The 17,879-nt window shown below is 65.2% G+C and overlaps 2 protein-coding genes across 3 annotated transcripts; both read right to left on the bottom strand.

The window, feature by feature from the left end:
- Nucleotides 1-1,155: 1,155 nt before the first annotated feature.
- DNASE2 (deoxyribonuclease 2, lysosomal) lies at nt 1,156-7,111 on the bottom strand. Of its 2 annotated transcripts, none has more exons than XM_054012430.1 (7): nt 7,033-7,111; nt 5,104-5,202; nt 4,675-4,849; nt 4,244-4,328; nt 3,573-3,734; nt 2,113-2,310; nt 1,156-1,706 (listed from the first exon to the last, which is right to left on the bottom strand). In XM_054012430.1, the coding sequence occupies exons 2-7, from the start codon at nt 5,199-5,201 to the stop codon at nt 1,351-1,353; spliced, it is 1,074 nt and encodes a 357-aa protein (XP_053868405.1). In that variant the 5' UTR covers nt 5,202; nt 7,033-7,111; the 3' UTR covers nt 1,156-1,350. The 2 variants fall into 2 exon arrangements, with proteins under 2 accessions (XP_053868405.1, XP_053868404.1); XM_054012429.1 differs by having other exon boundaries at nt 5,104-5,251; nt 7,033-7,105.
- Nucleotides 7,112-8,303: 1,192 nt separating this feature from the next.
- Nucleotides 8,304-17,713, bottom strand: LOC128828475 (uncharacterized). Its single transcript, XM_054013174.1, has 11 exons — nt 17,655-17,713; nt 14,122-14,232; nt 13,897-14,031; nt 13,631-13,742; nt 13,043-13,093; nt 12,129-12,185; nt 11,026-11,085; nt 10,065-10,129; nt 9,218-9,299; nt 8,785-8,843; nt 8,304-8,496 (listed from the first exon to the last, which is right to left on the bottom strand). Exons 1-11 carry the CDS (start codon nt 17,711-17,713, stop codon nt 8,304-8,306), a joined length of 984 nt encoding a protein of 327 aa, XP_053869149.1.
- Between the last annotated feature and the right edge of the window lie 166 nt (nt 17,714-17,879).

The following is a 17,879-nucleotide window of genomic DNA, read 5'->3' as shown; positions in this document are numbered from 1 at the left end:
AGCCATCCCCCCAGCACACACGTGCCGCAACACCCCTGCGGCTACAACACCCGACACCAGCCGCACGCCCCCTCCTCCCCGAGACGCACAGCGCCATGCACACGCCCTCCCCCCACCAACAGAGAGATGCCCAGAGCCACCCCCAACGCAGGCCAGAGAGACTGGAGCGTTCGGCTCCCCCACGAGCCCGGGCCACTCCCAGTGGGGCTACTGGGGAGAAACCGCCCGGCTGGTCAGAAGGGATCCACCCCAGGTCAGACCCACGGGCCCATCTACCCTGGCATCCCACCTCCCCCAGTGGCCAGGACGAGGGGTTGCAGAGGAAGGTGCAACACTCCCCCTAGTGGGCACTGATGGAATAACCTGCCCCTGGGCCCACTCCCTGATAGCACCCCAGGCTTCACTTGGACCCCCTGCTTACCCGGGGGGGGGGGTGTGTGCTCTAACTCCCCCCCCCCGGGGGAACAACATTAACCCCACATAGACACTGGCTGAGGGCAGGGTGCTGGGATGGGGAAGCCAGGGGAGGGAAACTGAGGCACACAGCCCAGCAACAGGCACTGCACGGGTGGGCCTGGGGGCAGACAGATAGCTGGGGGGTGTATAGGGATGGGGATCTACCTTAGGGGTCCAGTCAGTATCAATAGCCGCCCCCCCCCACACACCTTCATTGGTAACCAGAGCAGAGATTTGGCCTCCCCAGCGCCCATGACTGGGCCCCCCAGCCTCACCGGTGCTGAGACTTCCCATGCAGCAGCCTGGAGGTGACCCTGTGAACCTTCCTGCCCTGGAGCACCTCTTTGGGGGCAGAGCGGGACCCCCTAAACTCCTCCCCCAGCTGGGCCGGGGACTCACTGATCACAGCCGGGTCACCCTAGCATCTGGGCAGCTCCTGGCCTGTACAACATTTATCCTCCCCCTCCCCCCACCCCGCTGTGGGTAAGAGCTATTCTCCCTCTTGTACAGTTGGGGAAACTGAGGCAGAGGCAACACAGTGAATTGAACCCAGGTGTCCTCTGTCCCTGGTTGGCACTGACCTCTCCCCTCTAGCGCCCCTTGGTTATTGAAGGAATGTCCCCGCCCCTCCATCCTGACTGCCCCCACAGCACCGCCCTCAGGCATCGGGCCGAGAAAATCACGAGACTGACTTAGAAATCACAGGATAATTATTGTATTTATACAGGGGCATGGAGACCCCCACTGCTTCGCAGGCACCATTGAATCCCCCCACCCCACTGCCCCAGAGAGGTAGGTAAGTGCAATTGTCCCAGATGGGGAAACTGAGGCACAGAAAGGTTCCCCCTAGAGAGTCAAGGGGCAGTGACTGACTCCCCATCCCACCTCCACCCACTAGCCCCCGCTCCCCTCCTTGCACTTGCTATAGTCCTGCACCAGGGCATAATACGATTTCCAGACAGCTGGGTCCTGCTGGCAGAGGGTGCCCCCACCCCGCTGCTCCTCCTCCAGGTTGCGGTTCATGTCGCCCACGCAGGCCCAGCCGGGCGCGCTCTCGGTGCTCACGCACCACTTGGAGTGGTCAACGGTGGCTGAGAAGTCGGGCCCCGGGGCCGGGAAGCCCAACTCCTCGATGTTATACACCCGGTAGGGCCCTGAGCAGTTGGAGGGCAGGACCCCCCGCGAGTTGGGCCAGAACTGGACGTAGAGGTCGCTGGAGAGCGCCTGGGCCAGCCAGCCGGAGTAGAGATCTGGGGGGCAGAGCGGGGGGGGGGGGGGGGGGTTAGTGACCTGGAGGGAGGGGAAATGACCCGTGGCCAGCACTGTGGGGTTGATCCAGGGGGGGGAGGGGGGGGAAGAGACCTCAGGGGGAGCTGGCCAGAGTACAGAACTGGGGGGCAGAGAGCGGGGTGGGGGGGTTAGCGAGCTGGAGGGAGGGGAAATGGGGGGGGTCACAGGCACTGTGGGGCTGATCTGGGGGAACACATCAGAGGGAGGATAGAAGGCTGGGGGGTAGAGATCTGGGGAGGCCGAGGTGTTGGGGGGTAGCACCACTTGGGGTGGTTATAAGGCCATGGGGGGGGCTGATAAGCCCCAACACAAGCCCCCCCATGCATGAGTGTGGGTCTGGGACCTCCCCCTCCCACCCATTCTCACCGTCGTGGAAGAGCCGGAACTTGGCCAGGCTCCGGAAGCGGCGCCCCCCCAGGGAGGTCAGGGCCACGCTGCGGTTCCAGGGGGGCTCCTGCACGTGCTTCATCTCGGAGGCCAGGCGCAGGTCGGGCAGGTCCTGGGCGAAGACCCCCTGCACCCGGGCGTCGAACACCTCGGGGTCGGAGAACCTCAGCTGGGTGCCTAGAGTGAGTTGGGGGAGGGGAGGGTGGGGGCTGCGGGACGAGACCCGCAGCCCCCCCCCCCGCCTCCCTCCCCGGTGACACGAATTTGCCAGGGCTCAGCCCAGCCCCGGGTGTCCCCATCACAGACGCTGCCCCAGCAACAGGCCACGGAGACTGTGCCCCACTGAGCCATGGGGCGTGGGTGTCACTCTGCCACAGCCAGGCTGCACCCTCACTCGGGTAGACACAGAATCAGTCCCCAGAGCCGTCAGAGCTCAGATAGAACCCAGGAGTCCTGGCTCCCCCCATCCCCCGCAGCTATAGCCACTAGACCCCACACCCCACTCAAATCCAGGATAGAACCCAGGAGTCCTGGCTCCCCCCTCCCCCTTGGTATAATGTTATAGCCCCTAAGGGTAGAATAAGATAGAAGAAAAATGTCTTTTGCCAGCAGTAGAACAAGATCTCCCCCCACCCCCTTCATCAATTGCCCTGTTGAATGAAGGAGGTGTGGATGAGGAAGGCAGCACCTCCAGGCAGCTGCAACCCTTGCAGAAGGGCTGGGAGCCAGACCCGAGGACAATAAACCCTGTCCCGTGGGCTCCCTAAAGACAAGCAGACACACCGCCGGCCTCGGGGGCTAGAGCCAGCACCTGCTTTCGGAAACACCCCCTTTGCAGCAGCGGGACAACCCCCAGAAGGACCAATGGACACAGACACAGAGTTTGAAGCTGGTACAGATTTGCAGGAGAGGAAAGCTGCTATAAAAGTGAGGTGTCTTGCAGAGGACCCCGGGTCTCGTCGTGTCAACACGGGAGCATCGATCCGGAGCGGCACAAGCCCGGCGCCACCCCTCCCCCATCTAACTCACCTGGCCAGTGCAGTTAAGGGGAGCAACCAGTTGGTAACAACAACAAGACGAAGTGTGTGTGTGTGTGTGTGTGTGTGTGTAAGTGCACTATATATATCTCTATGCATATAATACAGTGTTAAGGAATACATGTATTACTAATAAATGTGGTGTTTTGCCTTATTCCCCCTGAAAAGGTCCTGTGCAGGACTTTAAGTACAACACCACTCCCCACTCAAATCCAGGATAGAACCCAGGAGTCCTGGCTCCCCCCTCCCCCGCAGCTATAGCCACTAGACCCCACTCCCCTGACAGAGCTGGGGATAGAACCCAGGAGTCCTGGCTCCCAGCCCCCTGCTCTAACCACCAGACCCCACTCCCCTCCCCAGGCTGGGAGAGGACCCAGGCGTCCGGGCAGACGAAGCACCTACCAATCTCCTTGAACTGGGCGTAGGGGAAGGTGACGCACAGGAAGGACTGGCCGTTGTGCAGGCCGCTGTGGGGCCAGGCGTAGGTCTCCGGCACAGGGGGCGGGTAGTGGGGGGTGCTGTGCAGCATCCAGAAACCCTGGGCTCTGTCCAGCAGGACCACGCCTGGGAGACGGGACACAAGGGAGGAGAGTCGGGGTCCAAATGGCCGGGGAGAGAACCCAGGAGTCCTGGCTCCCAGTGTGCCCCCCTCCCCCCACCACTAGACCCCACTCCCCTCCCGGAGCTGGGGAGAGAACCCAGGAGTCCTGGCTCCCAGCGCGCCCCCCCGCCCCCAAACACTAGACCCCACTCCCCTCCCGGAGCCAGGGAGAGAACCCAGGAGTCCTGGCTCCCAGCACGCCCCCCCCAAACACTAGACCCATTTCCCTCCTGGAGCTGGGGAAAGGACCCAGGAGTCCTGGCTCCGAGCTCCACCCCTCGCTGCTCTAACCACCAGACCCCACTCCCCTCCCAGAGCCAGGGTCACTGTCTGGGGCAGTCCCATGTTTCTCTCCCTCCTTTGGGGAAGACTCGCTGCCTCCCCAGCAGGGGAGATGCTGCCCAATGCCCCTCTGGGCCCCCCTGGCGCCAGCTGGGCTCAGGCTGGCCGTGCCGGGGGCGAGGGGGGTTACCCTTGGTGTGCCCCCTGGTGCTGGTGGAGGAAGTGACGTTCTTTGGGGGCTGGTCATTGTACAGGATGTAGGCCGTGTCCTCCGTCTGCAACAGAAATGGGGGGGGCTGAGTGCTGGGACACCCTGCCCCTGTGCCCCCCACTGCCCCTCCCCAGTGCCCCCCACTGCCCCGCTGCCCCTTCCCCCGCAGCCATCCGCCACAGCCCCCTCTCCTGCCCGTACCCCCACTGCCTCCTTCTTTCCCCAGCTTCTCACCTACTTCCCCCTCCCCAGTTTCTGCCTCCCCCATTGCCCCCGCCCCTGCTCCCCGCACTGCCCTCCAGCTGCCCCATCCCTCTCCACAGCCTCCTCACCCCCTCACCCAGCTCCACCTCCCCTGCCCCACTGCCCCCTTCTCTGTTCCAGCTTATCCCCAGCTCCCCCCGACTCACCCGCCTGTTTGCCCCCTGGTAGAGCTGCAGCAGGGTCCTGCCCACGGCACTCTGGGTGCTGTTCATGAGGGCGCGGCCGGACACCCAGCCGCCGGAGCGGGCATCCTGGTACATGTAGCGCATGCCCTCGGCTGGGGGGCTGTGCTGGGGCCGGGGCAGCTTGTAGGCCAGGAACCTGGGGGGGGGGGGAGGGGGGAATGGACCCTGTTAACCCTTTGGGGCCAGACCCCTGCCTGGGGGGGAGCCATACACAGGGAGCCCCAGCGCCTCCCCCGATGCCAGGAGCAGGGGTATCCTGGCACAGGTGCCATGGCGGAGATACCCGCCCAGCCAGCCCGTGGGGGATGTGCTCCCAGCGAAGCCCCAGGGGCACGCTGTCCTTTACAGGGTGAATGGGGGGGCTGGCATAAGGGGGAGGAGGGAACTCACCAGTCCACGGGCTGCCCAGCATCGTCATAGCAGGAGATGCCCCCCGCAGCCACACGGGGCAGGGGCAGGGCCACGGCCAGGATGAAAAGGGGCAGCATCCTGAGGGAGGGGGGGAAAGACACCAAGCAGGATCCGATGGGAACAGCCCCTGCAACGCACACAGGTACCACCGGGAGGCGCATGGGAGTCACACACACATGTAGGCCCTACAGAAACAACCGCTTCCCACCAGGGTGGCACCAGCAGGGGCTGGGGGGCTGGTGGGTCAAAGCAGGGATGAGGCGGGGAACCAGGACTCGGGGGTTCTCTCAGAGGGGTGGGACGACCTAGTGGTTAGACAGGAAGGTTGTACCCAGGACTCCGGGGGCTGGACGGGATCTGGTGGGTGAGAGATGGGGTCGGGGCTGGGAGCCAGGACTCCTGGGTTCTACACACCAGCTGCTCCTCACGTCCACTGATGTCTGGGTGAGCCAGGGGTGCCCGACTCGGGCCCTGGGCAGGAGGCTCCCAAACTGGAGGTGTCCAGAATCAGTGGGGAGCTCAAGCCGGGGGCTCTTTAGCCACCCCCGGATCATTTGGGTGGCTTGTCTGCAGGCCCCTCGGTGAGGCCGACGTCCTTCCGGGGATGAGGCGCCCTGGGCCGGTATCACAAATGGAAGGTGGGGAGGGGGGCCCGGCCCTGTTCCCAGCACTCACGCTCCCGTCCCAGCCCCGAGTTCCTCAAACCAATTCCTCTTTCTGTGCCAGTGGCTCGGGGGGAGGGGACCGGACAAAGCAAAGCAGTGCGGGTGGGTCCCTTCTGCGCCCCGCCCCAGAGGTAGCTGCATCTCAGCACTGGGTGACGGATCCCAGCATGCCCCACTTGGCCTTAGAGGGATCCCCCCTTAGGGGGCAGAGTGGGGGGTTCATCTGCAAGGCCGGCTCCCTCCCCAGCCTCTGTTGACGCTGCTGTGAAAGCGCAGAGCGAACCGGCTGGGGGAGCCCAGCTGCAGACGCCAGCCAAAGCGCGAGTGCGGGCAGGTTGGGGTCACGAGACAGAGGCTGCCGCATCTCTTCCAGCAGGGGCAGTGGCTTCCTATGCACCTCACGTCCAGAGCACTAACCACTAGACCCCACTCCCCTCCCCAAGCCAGGGATAGAAGCCAGGAGTCCTGGCTCCCAGCCCCCACTGCTCTAACCACTAGCCCCTACACCACCCCTCCCAGAGCTGGGGACAGAACCCAGGAGTCCTGGCTCCCAATTCTATGTTTGGACCCCCCCACCCCCCCAGTTCTTTTTCCCCCAAATTCTGTGGAGCTGAACTGGCCACAGCACCAGGGCTCTGTCCCCCCAGGGGGGTCCTTCCATGGCAGGAGCATTTTGGAGGGGGTCTCTCCCTGCTGCTGCCTGGGCACCCCCCTCTCTGGGGCTGCACAGAGTCAGTTTCTGGGGGCTGCCAAGCCAGCCCCTTCCCCTTGCACTGACCCCACATAAACCCATAAAGCCCATGCCGCTGTGGGGGTGGATGGGGGGGCTGAATTCTGGGGGGCCTGTGGGCTGAACCCAGCAGATAACTTGCAGTGGCCTGACCCCTGGCCCAGCGCTGAGATGCAGCCGCCTCTGGGGTGGGGCAGGAGGGTTGTTTACACAGGGACCCCTAGCCCAGCACTGAGATGCAGCCCCTCTGGGGTGGGGCAGGGGGGCTGTTTGCACAGGGACCCCCAGCCCAGCACTGAGATGCAGCCCCTCTGGGGTGCGGCAGGGGGGCTGTTTGCACAGGGACCCCCAGCCCAGCACTGAGATGCAGCCCCTCTGGGGTGGGGCAGGGGGGCTGTTTGCACAGGGACCCCCAGCCCAGCACTGAGATGCAGCCCCTCTGGGGTGGGCGTGGGGCCGTTGCCCCGGGCTTGTTCTGGGGCTGCCCGGCTGGGGCTCGGAGCCGGAGGTTACCTGATCCAGGGAAGCGCCGCGTCCCAGGAGCTCCCAGACCTGCCCTCTGCCTGCCCCGCTGCGCCAGCCCCACTTCCCCTTCCCCAGCTGGGCAGCACGTGACCTATGGGGCCCCTCCTCCGCCACGCCCCTCCGGCTCCCAGCCAGCCCCCAACCCACCCCAGGGCCGGGCTATGGGGCACGGTGGGTGTAAAGGGGGGGTGGTTGGGGGCTGGGATGTGGGTCCCATCGGAGATGGCCCGGGGGAGAGTTTCCTGCCAGCTAACGACTTAATTGTTCATTAAGAATTTAATTAGTCCTGTGGGCCCGGGAGGGAGTATTAATTACAGGGTGTGTGGGGCTGGGGCTGGGAGCCAGGACTCCTGGGTTCTCTCCCCAGCTCTGAAAGGGGAGTGGGGTCTAGTGGTTAGAGCAGGGGGGCTGGGAGCCAGGACTCCTGGGTTCTACCCCTGGCTCTGGGAGGGGACTGGGGTCTAGTGGTTAGCATGGGATGGGGGAAGGTTGGGAACCAGGACTCCTGGGTTCCACTCTCGGCTGTGGGAGTGGGGTCATGTTTGAGGCGAGGGGGAGGGGCACTGCTGGGAGTCAGGACTCCTGGGTTCTAGTCCTGGCTCTAATCGGTGTGTGCTCTTTGCCTCAGTTTCCCTATCCACACAACATGGATAATGGCCTCGCGACTGCTGCCTGTCTGTGAGAACCAGTTAGTTCATCGCTGGTAGGGGCCTGGAGACCAGGGGGAGAGTTTCCTGAATTGGGGTTATTAATGATCAATTATTAATTACTCCAGCCCCAGAGCCCAATTGTTCCTTCCAAGCTAATGTGATTCCCCAGCTCCGCCCCTCACTGGGAGGCAGATCCCTTCAGCACTGCTCATTCAGCCCGTGCTCCCTGTGGAACTCCTCGCTGCTGGGCAGTGGAGCGTGACACCAAGAGAAGAGCCAGCTCCCTGGGATCCAGGGAACCGTCCCCCATGTCCCCACCCACTTCCCCCCGTCCCCCTGGGCTGGCAGGGTGTTGAGCCACTGAACTGGCTGGGGTCGGAGATGGGACCAGATACCAGGCTAAATGGGCCCATCGGGGGGGAGGGGGAGACCAGGCTGGACGGCCCATGGGTCTGATGTGGGGAGCTGGAGGGTCCCAGGCTGGATGGCCCATGGGTCTGATGTGGCGGGTTGGGGGGGTCCCAGGCTGGAAGGCCCATGGGTCTGATCCGGGGGGCTGGGGGGGGGGGAAATGACTCCAGAGACAAGTTCCTGTGGTTTCTTTGTTTATTAGCGGTTGGGGTTCAGCCCCACGTGGCTCAGGGGGGCAGCGTCTCCTTGGGGCACACGTAGAGCCAGGGCCCGGCAGACGGGGGGCAGGCACGACAGCAGGGCGCGGAGGGGGCCCAGCACCAGGGGGCCCAGCAGGGCCAGGAACAGGCCCTTGGCCAGGGCCCAGAACAGCTGCCCGGCCAGCCGCAGCCTGGGGAGACGAGGGGCAGCATGAGATGGGGGGCCTGGGGGAGCCCCCATGCACCCCCCAGACACACAGACATTCCCCGGCCTGCCCCCCTGGACTCCCTACCCCCCAGACACTGCCCCTGCCCTGTCCCCAGTCCTCGCCCCCCACAGACCCCTCCCCCCATGCTCCCCAAAGCCCCCTTCCCCCCAGAGACCCTCCCAGGTCCTGGCCCCCCAGCTCCAGAGCCCTGGTCCCACTCATCCCCCCCAAGACCGCCCCAGCCCCTCCTTGCCTGTTGGGGCTCCTCACCTGGGGGGGAGTCGCCCCCTTGGCCCTGAGGCCCCCGACTCCTGACACAACAGCTTCTCCTGGGTGGGAGGGAACAACAAACCCAGTGAGATGGAGCCCCCCCGCCCGGGCTTGGGGTGCAGGGCCAGGGGAATGTGGGCCCCCTACATGCCCCCCAAATTTCAGAGACTGGCTGTCCCCATCCAAGCCCCGCACTGGAAACAGTCCCCCCCTCCCGCTGCCCAATCCCATCTCCCCATAGACTTCCCCCTGTCTCCACTCCCCTCCCCCTCCCCCTTCTCCCTGTAGACTGGCCCCAGCCTCCTACAAGCCCCCCTCCCCCACGGCCTGACCCCCACCTCCTCCCAGCCTAGCCCCCCACTCTCCTCCTGCCCCCCCTGCCCAGCACAGCTCTGCCCACAGCCCTCCGATCCTGCCCCCGGCTCCCCCATACCGTCTGGTCACGCACTCTCTCCTCCCACAGGAGGCTGCAGGGCGGGGTCCCCAGGGGTCCGTATAGCGCCTCCCTCTGGAAGCTGAGGCAGGATACAACGTTAGTGCCCCCAAGACACCCCCATAATCTGGGAGGAATGGGTCTGACAGGTTCCCCCCCAGTGGAGGCCAGCTCAGAGGGGCCCCCCAGGCCCCACCCCTGGGCCCCCCACCCAGCGCCAGCCAGGGGCCATGTCTGAGTCCTGGGGTCCCCTTGGTCCAGGGGGTCCCCCCATTGTTGGGCCCTGCCTGTGTTGGGGGTCGGGGGGCCACAGGCTGAAGCAGGGGGGTTTGCTCTCCTATGGGTCCCAAGCCGGCAGCACAGCCCCAGCCCAGCCACCCCTGGGTGCCACCCCACCCCTGTGACCAGTATCTAAGGCCCGGGGCTGGGGTGACCATGACACCAGGGTCCCCCTGAAATTGAGCCATCTTCACTCCCATCCTAGGCAGGGGGGGTTACGACTTGCTGACAATGTCTCAGCCCCGGTCAGTGGCTGTCCCCCAGAACCCCCCAAGTCCCCCCAAGCAATGCCCCTGGCTACCCATCAGCCCCCCCCTCCCCCACACCACTGGAGAGGCCGGTACAGACCCAGGGAGCCTTGGGTGGGCTCCCGGCCCCACCCAGGGCCCCCCAAAACACCTGCTCCGCCCTGATATAACAGCCTTATACCGCTGCCGGCTAAGGGAGCTGCTTCTCTACCTCGCTCGGGGGAGGTCTGCGGGGGTGGGGGGGGGGTGGCTCTGAGTTCCAGGCATTGGGATCTGGATCCCAGGGAGGTGGGGGGGGGGGCTGCCCCCCAATCACTCACAGCTCTGCCTCCTGCCGAGCCTCCAGCACCCGATCGCCCCAGCAGCTGATGTTCCCGTGCAGGACCTTGGAGGGACCAGATCGCACCCCCACCCCGGTTACAATCCGATCGCCTGCAACAGCCCCCCCCCAGCCCCCCAGCCCCGGGGAGAGGGGAATTCGGGCTCTGTGGCCCTGTCAGGCCTCAGCCCATGGGGCTGGTGTGGACGTGTGACAGGGTCAGGATGCGCCGGCGTTAGCCTGAGCCCCCAGTGAGCACATTCCACTCAATAGCTGGGAACGGCGTCCAGCCGCCACCCGCTGGATTCGCACAGGCAACCCGGCACCCAATGGTTCTATGGTGAGATGGTCCCACCGAAATCGGGCGCTGCCCAGATCACGACTGAGATCAGGGACCCGTCGCGCCGGGCGCTGCCCAGACCCCAACCAAGATCAGGGCCACCCTGTGCCGGGCGCTGCCCAGATCACGACTGAGATCAGGGACCCGTCGCGCCCGGCGCTGCCCAGACCCCGACCGAGATCAGGGCCCCGTCGCGCCGGGCGCTGCCCAGACCCCGACCAAGATCAGGGCCACGTCGTGCCCGGCGCTGCCCAGACCCCGACCAAGATCAGGGCCACGTCGTGCCCGGCGCTGCCCAGACCCCGACCGAGATCAGGGCCCCGTCGTGCCGGGCACTGCCCAGACCCCGACCGAGATCAGGGCCCCGCATCATGCCCAAGGTCTCCCATCAGGGAACAGGCCCGCGGTGTCCCGAGCCCCGGCCCAGCCCCCACTCCCTGGAGGACCAGGCTACCTGGCCAAGGAAGGAATTTGGGTTTTGCCAGCTGCTTTCCCGAGCTCAGGCTCCTCCACCGGAATCAGGGGACGTAGGAGCCTAGGCAGGATCTGGGCCCTGCAGCCGGACCCGTGAGGCTCCCTGAAACCCGGCTGGATTCAATCCCGGGGAGGGGACAGGACGTACCTGGGTCCTTCGAGCAAGTCCGTGGATGGTCCCGCTCAGCTCTTCCATGTGTCGCTGCTTCTAAACCCAGCCCCGCCCCCAAACAGGAGTGTGGCTTTGGTCTGGGCCCAGAAGGACACCGCTCGTTAATTACAGCCCGTGAAACCAACCAGAGAGCTGCCCTGATCTCTGCCAACCCTGGGCTAGCGGGTGCAGACCAGGCTCTGGGCGGCCACCTCAGAGCTACAAAACTCCACAAAGGGGCGACCCTGGGAAAACCTGGCTGGGTCTAGGGATCGCAGGCTGGGGCGGAACAGGGTGCAGAGGGGGAAGGTTGGGGGGGTTCTAGGGAGCACAGGCTGGGGTGGAACAGGGTGCAGAGGGGGAAGGTTGGGGGGGTTCTAGGGAGCACAGGCTGGGGTGGAACAGGGTGCAGAGGGGGAAGGTTGGGGGGTTCTAGGGATGGCAGGCTGGGGTGGAACAGGGTGCAGAGGGGGAAGGTTGGGGGGGTTCTAGGGAGCACAGGCTGGTGTGGAACAGGGTGCAGAGGGGAAGGTGGGGGGGGTTCTAGGGAGCACAGGCTGGGGTGGAACAGGGTGCAGAGGGGGAAGGTTGGGGGGGCAGGTTCTAGGTGGGGTGTGTGATTGTGATGGGAGCACAGGTTGAGGGAGGAGGATGCGGGGGGGGGGGCTGACTGGGGCCGGGGGAGGGAAGAGGGGGCAGGTCCCAGAGATCAGCCCCTCGGCCCAAGATGTGAGGGAATTCTTTGGTCCCATCCCAGCTGGAAAACCCTGTGATCCTACCACGCTCCTGCTCAAACCAAGCGGTAGGAGACTTCCAGGGAGGGACATGAACTGACTTGAGGGGCTGGGCGAGCAGGGGCTGTGGGTCGGGAGTGAGGGGCACCAGCAGAGCAGGGGAGGCAGGGCTGGGCGAGCAGGGGGCTGTGGGTCGGGAGTGAGGGGCACCGGCAGAGCAGGGGGCGCAGGGCTGGGCTAGCAGGGGGCTGTGGGTCAGGAGTGAGGGGCACCAGCAGGGCTTGGGGAGCAGGGTTGGGCTAGCAGGGGCTGTGGGTCGGGAGTGAGGGGCCTGTGCTGAGACCCGGAGCTGGGGCCTGGCCTTACCTCCCGGATCCTGTCAGCCTTGGCCTGGTGTTTGGCCTCCATGTCCCACAGTTGCCTCTGGTGGGGGAGGAAAAACACAGGGTTGCCCATAACCCCCCCCCCACACACACACACACACACTAGCCCTGTCCATCAGTTGGGTTCCCCACTCCCCTCCCCTTGCCACCACAGGAGCTGCTGCTGCCCATGGCTGGGGGGAAGGGGTGTCAGAGACCCCCCAAGACCTTCCCTTGTGCCTCAGGAATAGTCCCTGTGGGGTCCGGATTCCCCAGCAGACCCGCGCTGGGTGGACGTCCATGGTTCAGAAGCCATCGTCCCTCCCGGACAGAGCACACCTCAGTGACTCAGTTTCCCTAAATGGGAGCTGAGCGGGGGGGGGGGGAATCTCCTTGTTGGTGCCCCAGCTGCCCCCTCTGTGGGGTGCAGGGGGAGCATCACGGGGTGGGGGGCTGGTGTGTGTGAGGAGGGGCTCTCCCCGCCCTGGGGGTCCATGAGGGAGTTGGTCTCTGCACTGCTGTCCCCCATACTCAGTGACGCGCCCCAGCCCCAGCCCTCCCGCCCCCCAGTTCACCTGCAGCTCCTCCCCCTGCACCCGCAGCTGCTGCAGGGCCTGCTTGTGGGTCTTCTCCCACGCTCTCTGCTTGGAGACCTGTGGGGGGAGCGGCAGACACTGAGCACACGGGGGCGGGGGGGGGGAATAATGGTGGTGGGAAGGACTGGGTGGGACCTGCAGGGCGCCCCCTCGCAAGGAACGGAGGCCCCAGTTGTGAACAATGACCCTAGCTGGATGTGGATCCCAGAGCACCTCAAAGGCCAGTTGGGGAAACTGAGGCCCAAGGGATAGAACCCAGGAGTCCTGACTCGCAGCCCCCCACACACACTCTAACTACTGCCCCCCACCCCCCAGGACTCACCTTTCCCTCCAGCTCCTGGATGATCTCAGCCAATCTCTGGTTTTCTTTCTCCTGCATGGTGAGGGGAAATTGCTGTTGCAAAGCGGGGGGGGGTGTGGGACTGATCCCTTGAGGGGGGGCTTGGCTCCTAGTCCTGTGCAAATGCAGACCCCCCTCCACAGCTCCCACCCTGCCCAGCCACCCCACCCCACTCGCCAGAATCTGCAGCCACATCCCCCTGCTGCTGGCCTGTCTAGGGGGACCAGATGGCTCCTGGGAATGAGAACTGACATATATGACCTGTCCCCTCTAGGGGGTGCTGGTCCGATCGGCCCCAGGGCCGGGAACTGGCTGAGGGGAGGAGGGCAGGGAATGAGGCTCGGGGCCTTTCCCCTCTAGGGGGCGCTGGCTCCAATCTGGCCCCTGGTTGCTATGCCATTGGTCCCCATGGTGCCGTGGCGCTGGTTGCCGTGGGACTGGTTGTTGTGGTACTGGTTGCCGTGGGTCCCCATGGTGCCGTGGCGCTGGTTGCCGTGGCACCGGTTGCTGTGGTACTGGTTGCCGTGGGTCCCCATGGTGCCGTGGCGCTGGTTGCCATGGCGCTCTCACCCGCTGGTGGACGTGGCGCCGGCGACTCTGCTCTTGCTGCTCCCGCAAGGCCCCCTGAGCCTCCTCCAGCTCGTCCCGCAGCGCCCGGGCTGCCTGCTCCAGAGACTCCAGGCTGCGGGGACAAGGGGGCATGAGGTGGGGGGGCACACCCAGGGCATGGCCCTCCCTGCCCCCCAGGGACCACAGCACAGGCTCCACCCCCATGCACCTCCTCCGCCAAGGCTCCCTGCCTCGCCCCCCCACCCCACAGCTGGGGGGGGTCTCACCTCTGGGCCTGCAGCAGGGCGTGGAGCCGGGCCTGGTGCCCCAGCAGCCCCTCGTAGTGCCCCTGCCAGCGCTCGGCCTGCGCCAGCTCCTCCGCGATGAGCTCCTGCAGCCGGGCGTTCTCCTCCGCCACGCTCCTGCAGCACAGCGGGCGTCAGGGCCCCCCGGCGCCAGGCAGACCCCCCGAGGGGGTGCCCCCACCCACCACCGACAGGGGGCTCCATCACCTAGGGCCGCTCTCCACGTGCTGCCCCCCCCGCCAGTCATTACAGAGGTCCCCATACCGGCTGAGGCCCGGGGACGGCTCCCGTGGGAGCGGGCTGAGGGCAATGGAGGGCCTGCAGAGTGGTTGGGAGTGAAGAGGGGGGGACAGGCCATGGCTGGTCTATGGCATAGCGGGAGGCGGGGGGGGGCAATGCCTGGCACGGACAGTAAAGCCAGGGCTGAGCGCTCCCCTCCCCCCCCCCGGTTGCCCTCCCACTACACAATGGCCAGGACAGGACAGGGGAATCCCCCTGCAGGGGGCAGCAGTACTGGAGCTCAGACCCATAGCAGGCTGCACTCACACAGCATCCATCCTTCTCTTACGGGGAGGGGGGCGGTCTGATGTGACCCAGCCCCTCCCCCCTGACTGGGCCGGTAGCCACCCCACATCGCCCGGTTACGGTTGCCATCGCCATACCACAGGTTGCTTAGCAACCAGCTAGAACACACGGGATAGAACACAAGGGAGGGGGCTGTATCTCTATAACAACCCCCCCAGACCTGGGAGAGAGCCGGGAATATGTGGGAGGGGTCCCTGTATCCATGGCTACTGGGCATCCCCGTCCCCATACTGGGGTGGTGGCCAGTTCACACCGCCCCCGAGGGAGGAGGGACAGGGCAACCCCTTGGCCTTGGGGGTGACTGTCCCCATAGGGCACAGCAGGGGGCGCTCTCCCCCGCCCGCCTAGTCTGAGAGGGGCGGCCTGGCCCAAAAGCTTCTGCATTCAGCTGGGAGTCCAGACGCCTGGGCTCCGGGCCCAAACTCTGCCTCTGACCTCAGTCATGTCGCGTCCCCGCGCCGTGCCTCAGTTTCCCCTCCACACAAGGTGTCTATTCAGGGTATGAGCTCTTGAGGGTAGGGACTGCATCACAGGCAGGGTCAGTGCAGCGCCCGGCACGACGGGGCCCTGATCTCGGTCGGGGTCAGTGCAGCGCCCGGCACGACGGGGCCCTGATCTCGGTCGGGGTCTGGGCAGTGCCCGGCACGACGGGGCCCTGATTTCGGTCGGGGTCTGGGCAGCGCCTGGCGCGACGGGGCCCTGATCTCGGTTGGGGTCTGGGCAGCGCCTGGCACGATGGGGCCTTGATCTCAGTCAGGGTCTGGGCAGCGCCAGGCCCGACGGGGCCCTGATCTCGGTCGGGATCTGGGCAGCGCCGGGCCCGATGGGGCCCTGATCTCGGTTGGAGTCTGGGCAGCGCCCGGCACGACGGGGTTCTCTATCTCTTTGAGAGGCTTTAGCCTCTTCCCTGAGCAGGGGCCGCCCCAGTGCGCTGTAGCTAAGACGTTCTCGCGGCCCCACCTGCTCCCGTTGCTGCAAAGCCCCGTGTGCCGATTCCATCGCCCCGCCCGCATGACTCAGGCCGTCGCCCGTCCCTGAATGAATCCGTCTGAACTCGCGCGGTTCACCTGGAAAAACCGGCCAGCTAGACAAGCTGTCAGTGATGGAGCCTCCACCCCGCCCCTCGGGGCCCTGGCCCCGGCCCCATGAGTAACTCTCACCCTCTTCCAGCCGTGGGAAGAGCCCACGATTACCGAGTTGTTCCCCACGACCCTCCCGCCTCTCTGCGTTACCCGAAATCCACGGGGCTATTTGAGGCCTGGTCTACACTCCAGGGTTAGGTAGTGTGGACACTAACTCCCTCAGTGTCCACACTACGGCCGTGCTCCCGCCGCTGTCAGGGCCCCGCTACACCGAGATCATTACACCACCTCCGGCAGAGGCGCAGGGCGTGTGTCGGGGCAGTTAGGGTGACGCCGTGTCCCTGTAGACCCTGCGTGACTTCCAGGGGCTGCCGGCTGCCCTTGTCCATTTCACAGCTCCCGGGCTGCGGCCGGGAAACAATTCCCTGCTGTGAACCCCCGGGGTGGGTGGGAAGTTCCAACTAGAGCCCGGCTGCGTCCTGGGCTCCTGTTTCTAGCTGGGCTGCTGCCCCGGCTCCCCACTACCTGCGGGGACCCCTGGGGTCCTGGCTCCCTGCTCCCAACCCGGCTGGCACCCACGCTCCCAGCTCCCCGTGGGGAGCCCAGCAGCCGCCCGGGCTCCGGGCACTGACTCCCCACCAGGAGCCCGGGGGGGCAGCCTTAAGTTGGTAGGTTTGTCTCCTAACCCTTTCATCATCCCTGTGGCTCTTCTCTGACCCCCCGCTGCTGCGAAGGGCAGCGTCCCTTCGTGTTTCACAGACGCGTCAGCCACACGCTCCCAGATCCGCCTGGGCACGGAAGCGGCTGGGGGTAGGGCTGGATTTGGGGTGCTCTCCTGCAAGATGACCCCCTAAACCAGCCAGGCTGCAGGGTAGTGCGGCAGCTGCACCTTCCCACCACCAGGGGGAGCAGCGACCCTACACAGTCCTCCCCCCCCCCCCCCCACCGCTTGTTTTTGCTGGTAAAAAGATAATTGATGCGATCCGTGGATCGGGGCCATTGGGGGCCCCCAGGCTGAGCCCCCCGGGTAACCCAGCTGGAGAACGTCCCGGAGCTAGAGTCGCACTGGTAGGAAAACACCCATTCGCAATCAAACGAGGAACTGGGATCAGACCTGGCCGAGGCCCGTCTAGCCCGGCATCCCGGCTCCGCCTGCCCAGGGGAAGATGTAAGACCCCCTGCAGTACCACCTGGGAGATAACCTGCCCCCGCATAGGTCGCACCGTGCGCTCTGCTAGAGATCCCCTTCAGCCCTGGCACGTCGCGGTACAAGGTTAATAGCCCTTCCCAAACTGTCAGCAGCGTTCATGCCGCCTTTGGCTCGTTCCAGGGTCCGGCTCACCCTCCCAGCCCTCTTCCCGAGGCCCCGGTCTCAGCACCATCCAGTAGCAGTGAGTTCCACTGGCTAACCACGTGGGCATCATTCCTTGGATTGGATTTGAATTCGCCACCACTCCCTGGCGCTGACTGTCCCCCGAGCTCGCGTTACATGGTGGAGCTTCCTCCAGCTTGAGCCCCGTCCTTTGATAGTCTGAGGTCCCACTTCGAGATCTCCTGGCGGAGGTAACTAAGCCCAATCTGTTCAAGCACTCTGCAGGAAGCCTGCTCACCCTCTGAACCCCGATCCCTTCCCGGGGATGGGCTGAACAGCCCTGCCCCCAGGGACAGGGGAGGCCGATCGCCCCAAAGGCAGTAGAATGGGCTCCGAGATTTATTTTCAATCCTTGTTTTAAGCGTGTGAAGGCAAAATGCACCAGTGTAAGGGCTGGTTCCACCCACCAGGGCCAAGGCCTGGAAAGACTCGCGGCCGGGAAAGGGTGCAGCCTGGAGGAGGTTTATTTTTCATTAATCCAGCAGGTCTTATACTGAAATGAGACCAGCTGATAGTGTGGCAGTGGGAGCGGCTTTCCCCTGGGGCTCCGAAACGCCCCTCTCCGCTGGCGAGGCTCATAACTAGCCGGAGAGCCCCTCCGGGGGGGGGGGCAGGAGAGCGCTTAGCGGGGGGTGATGATGTTTCAGTTAAAATGGCAGGTTGGGAATTCAGGGCAGAAGCCACTTAGGGGAGGGACCTACCATAGCACCCGAGAGCCCCAGTCAGAAACCAGGACCCCATTGTGCTGGGTGCGGTACATGATTTATTAGGTGCATTACGGTAACACCAGGGGCCCCAATCTCACCCCAGGACCCCATTGTGTCGGGCGTGGTACATGATTTATTAGGTGCATTACGGTAGCTCCCAGGGGCCCCAATCTCAGCCCAGGACCCCATTGTGCTGGGTGCGGTACATGATTTATTAGG

Source organism: Malaclemys terrapin, chromosome 23 (genome assembly GCF_027887155.1).
Source record: "Malaclemys terrapin pileata isolate rMalTer1 chromosome 23, rMalTer1.hap1, whole genome shotgun sequence".
In the NCBI taxonomy this organism is placed as follows: Eukaryota; Metazoa; Chordata; order Testudines; family Emydidae; genus Malaclemys; species Malaclemys terrapin.
The sequence above is the reverse complement of the archived record's forward strand: the minus strand, read 5'-3'. Positions and strand labels throughout refer to the sequence as shown.

Coding starts and splice junctions, on each gene's coding strand:
- DNASE2 (XM_054012430.1), bottom strand. CDS start 5,201: ATGCTGCCCCTTTTCATCCTGGCCGTGGCCCTGCCCCTGCCCCGTGTG. Junction 2,311..3,572: donor CGCCCAGTTCAAGGAGATTG/GTAGGTGCTTCG, acceptor AACTCACTCTAG/GCACCCAGCTGAGGTTCTCC. Junction 1,707..2,112: donor GTTCCGGCTCTTCCACGACG/GTGAGAATGGGT, acceptor TCTGCCCCCCAG/ATCTCTACTCCGGCTGGCTG.
- LOC128828475 (XM_054013174.1), bottom strand. CDS start 17,713: ATGTACCGCACCCAGCACAATGGGGTCCTGGTTTCTGACTGGGGCTCT. Junction 13,094..13,630: donor GGCGCCACGTCCACCAGCGG/GTGAGAGCGCCA, acceptor CTCACCATGCAG/GAGAAAGAAAACCAGAGATT. Junction 11,086..12,128: donor AGGCTGACAGGATCCGGGAG/GTAAGGCCAGGC, acceptor GGCTGGGTTTAG/AAGCAGCGACACATGGAAGA.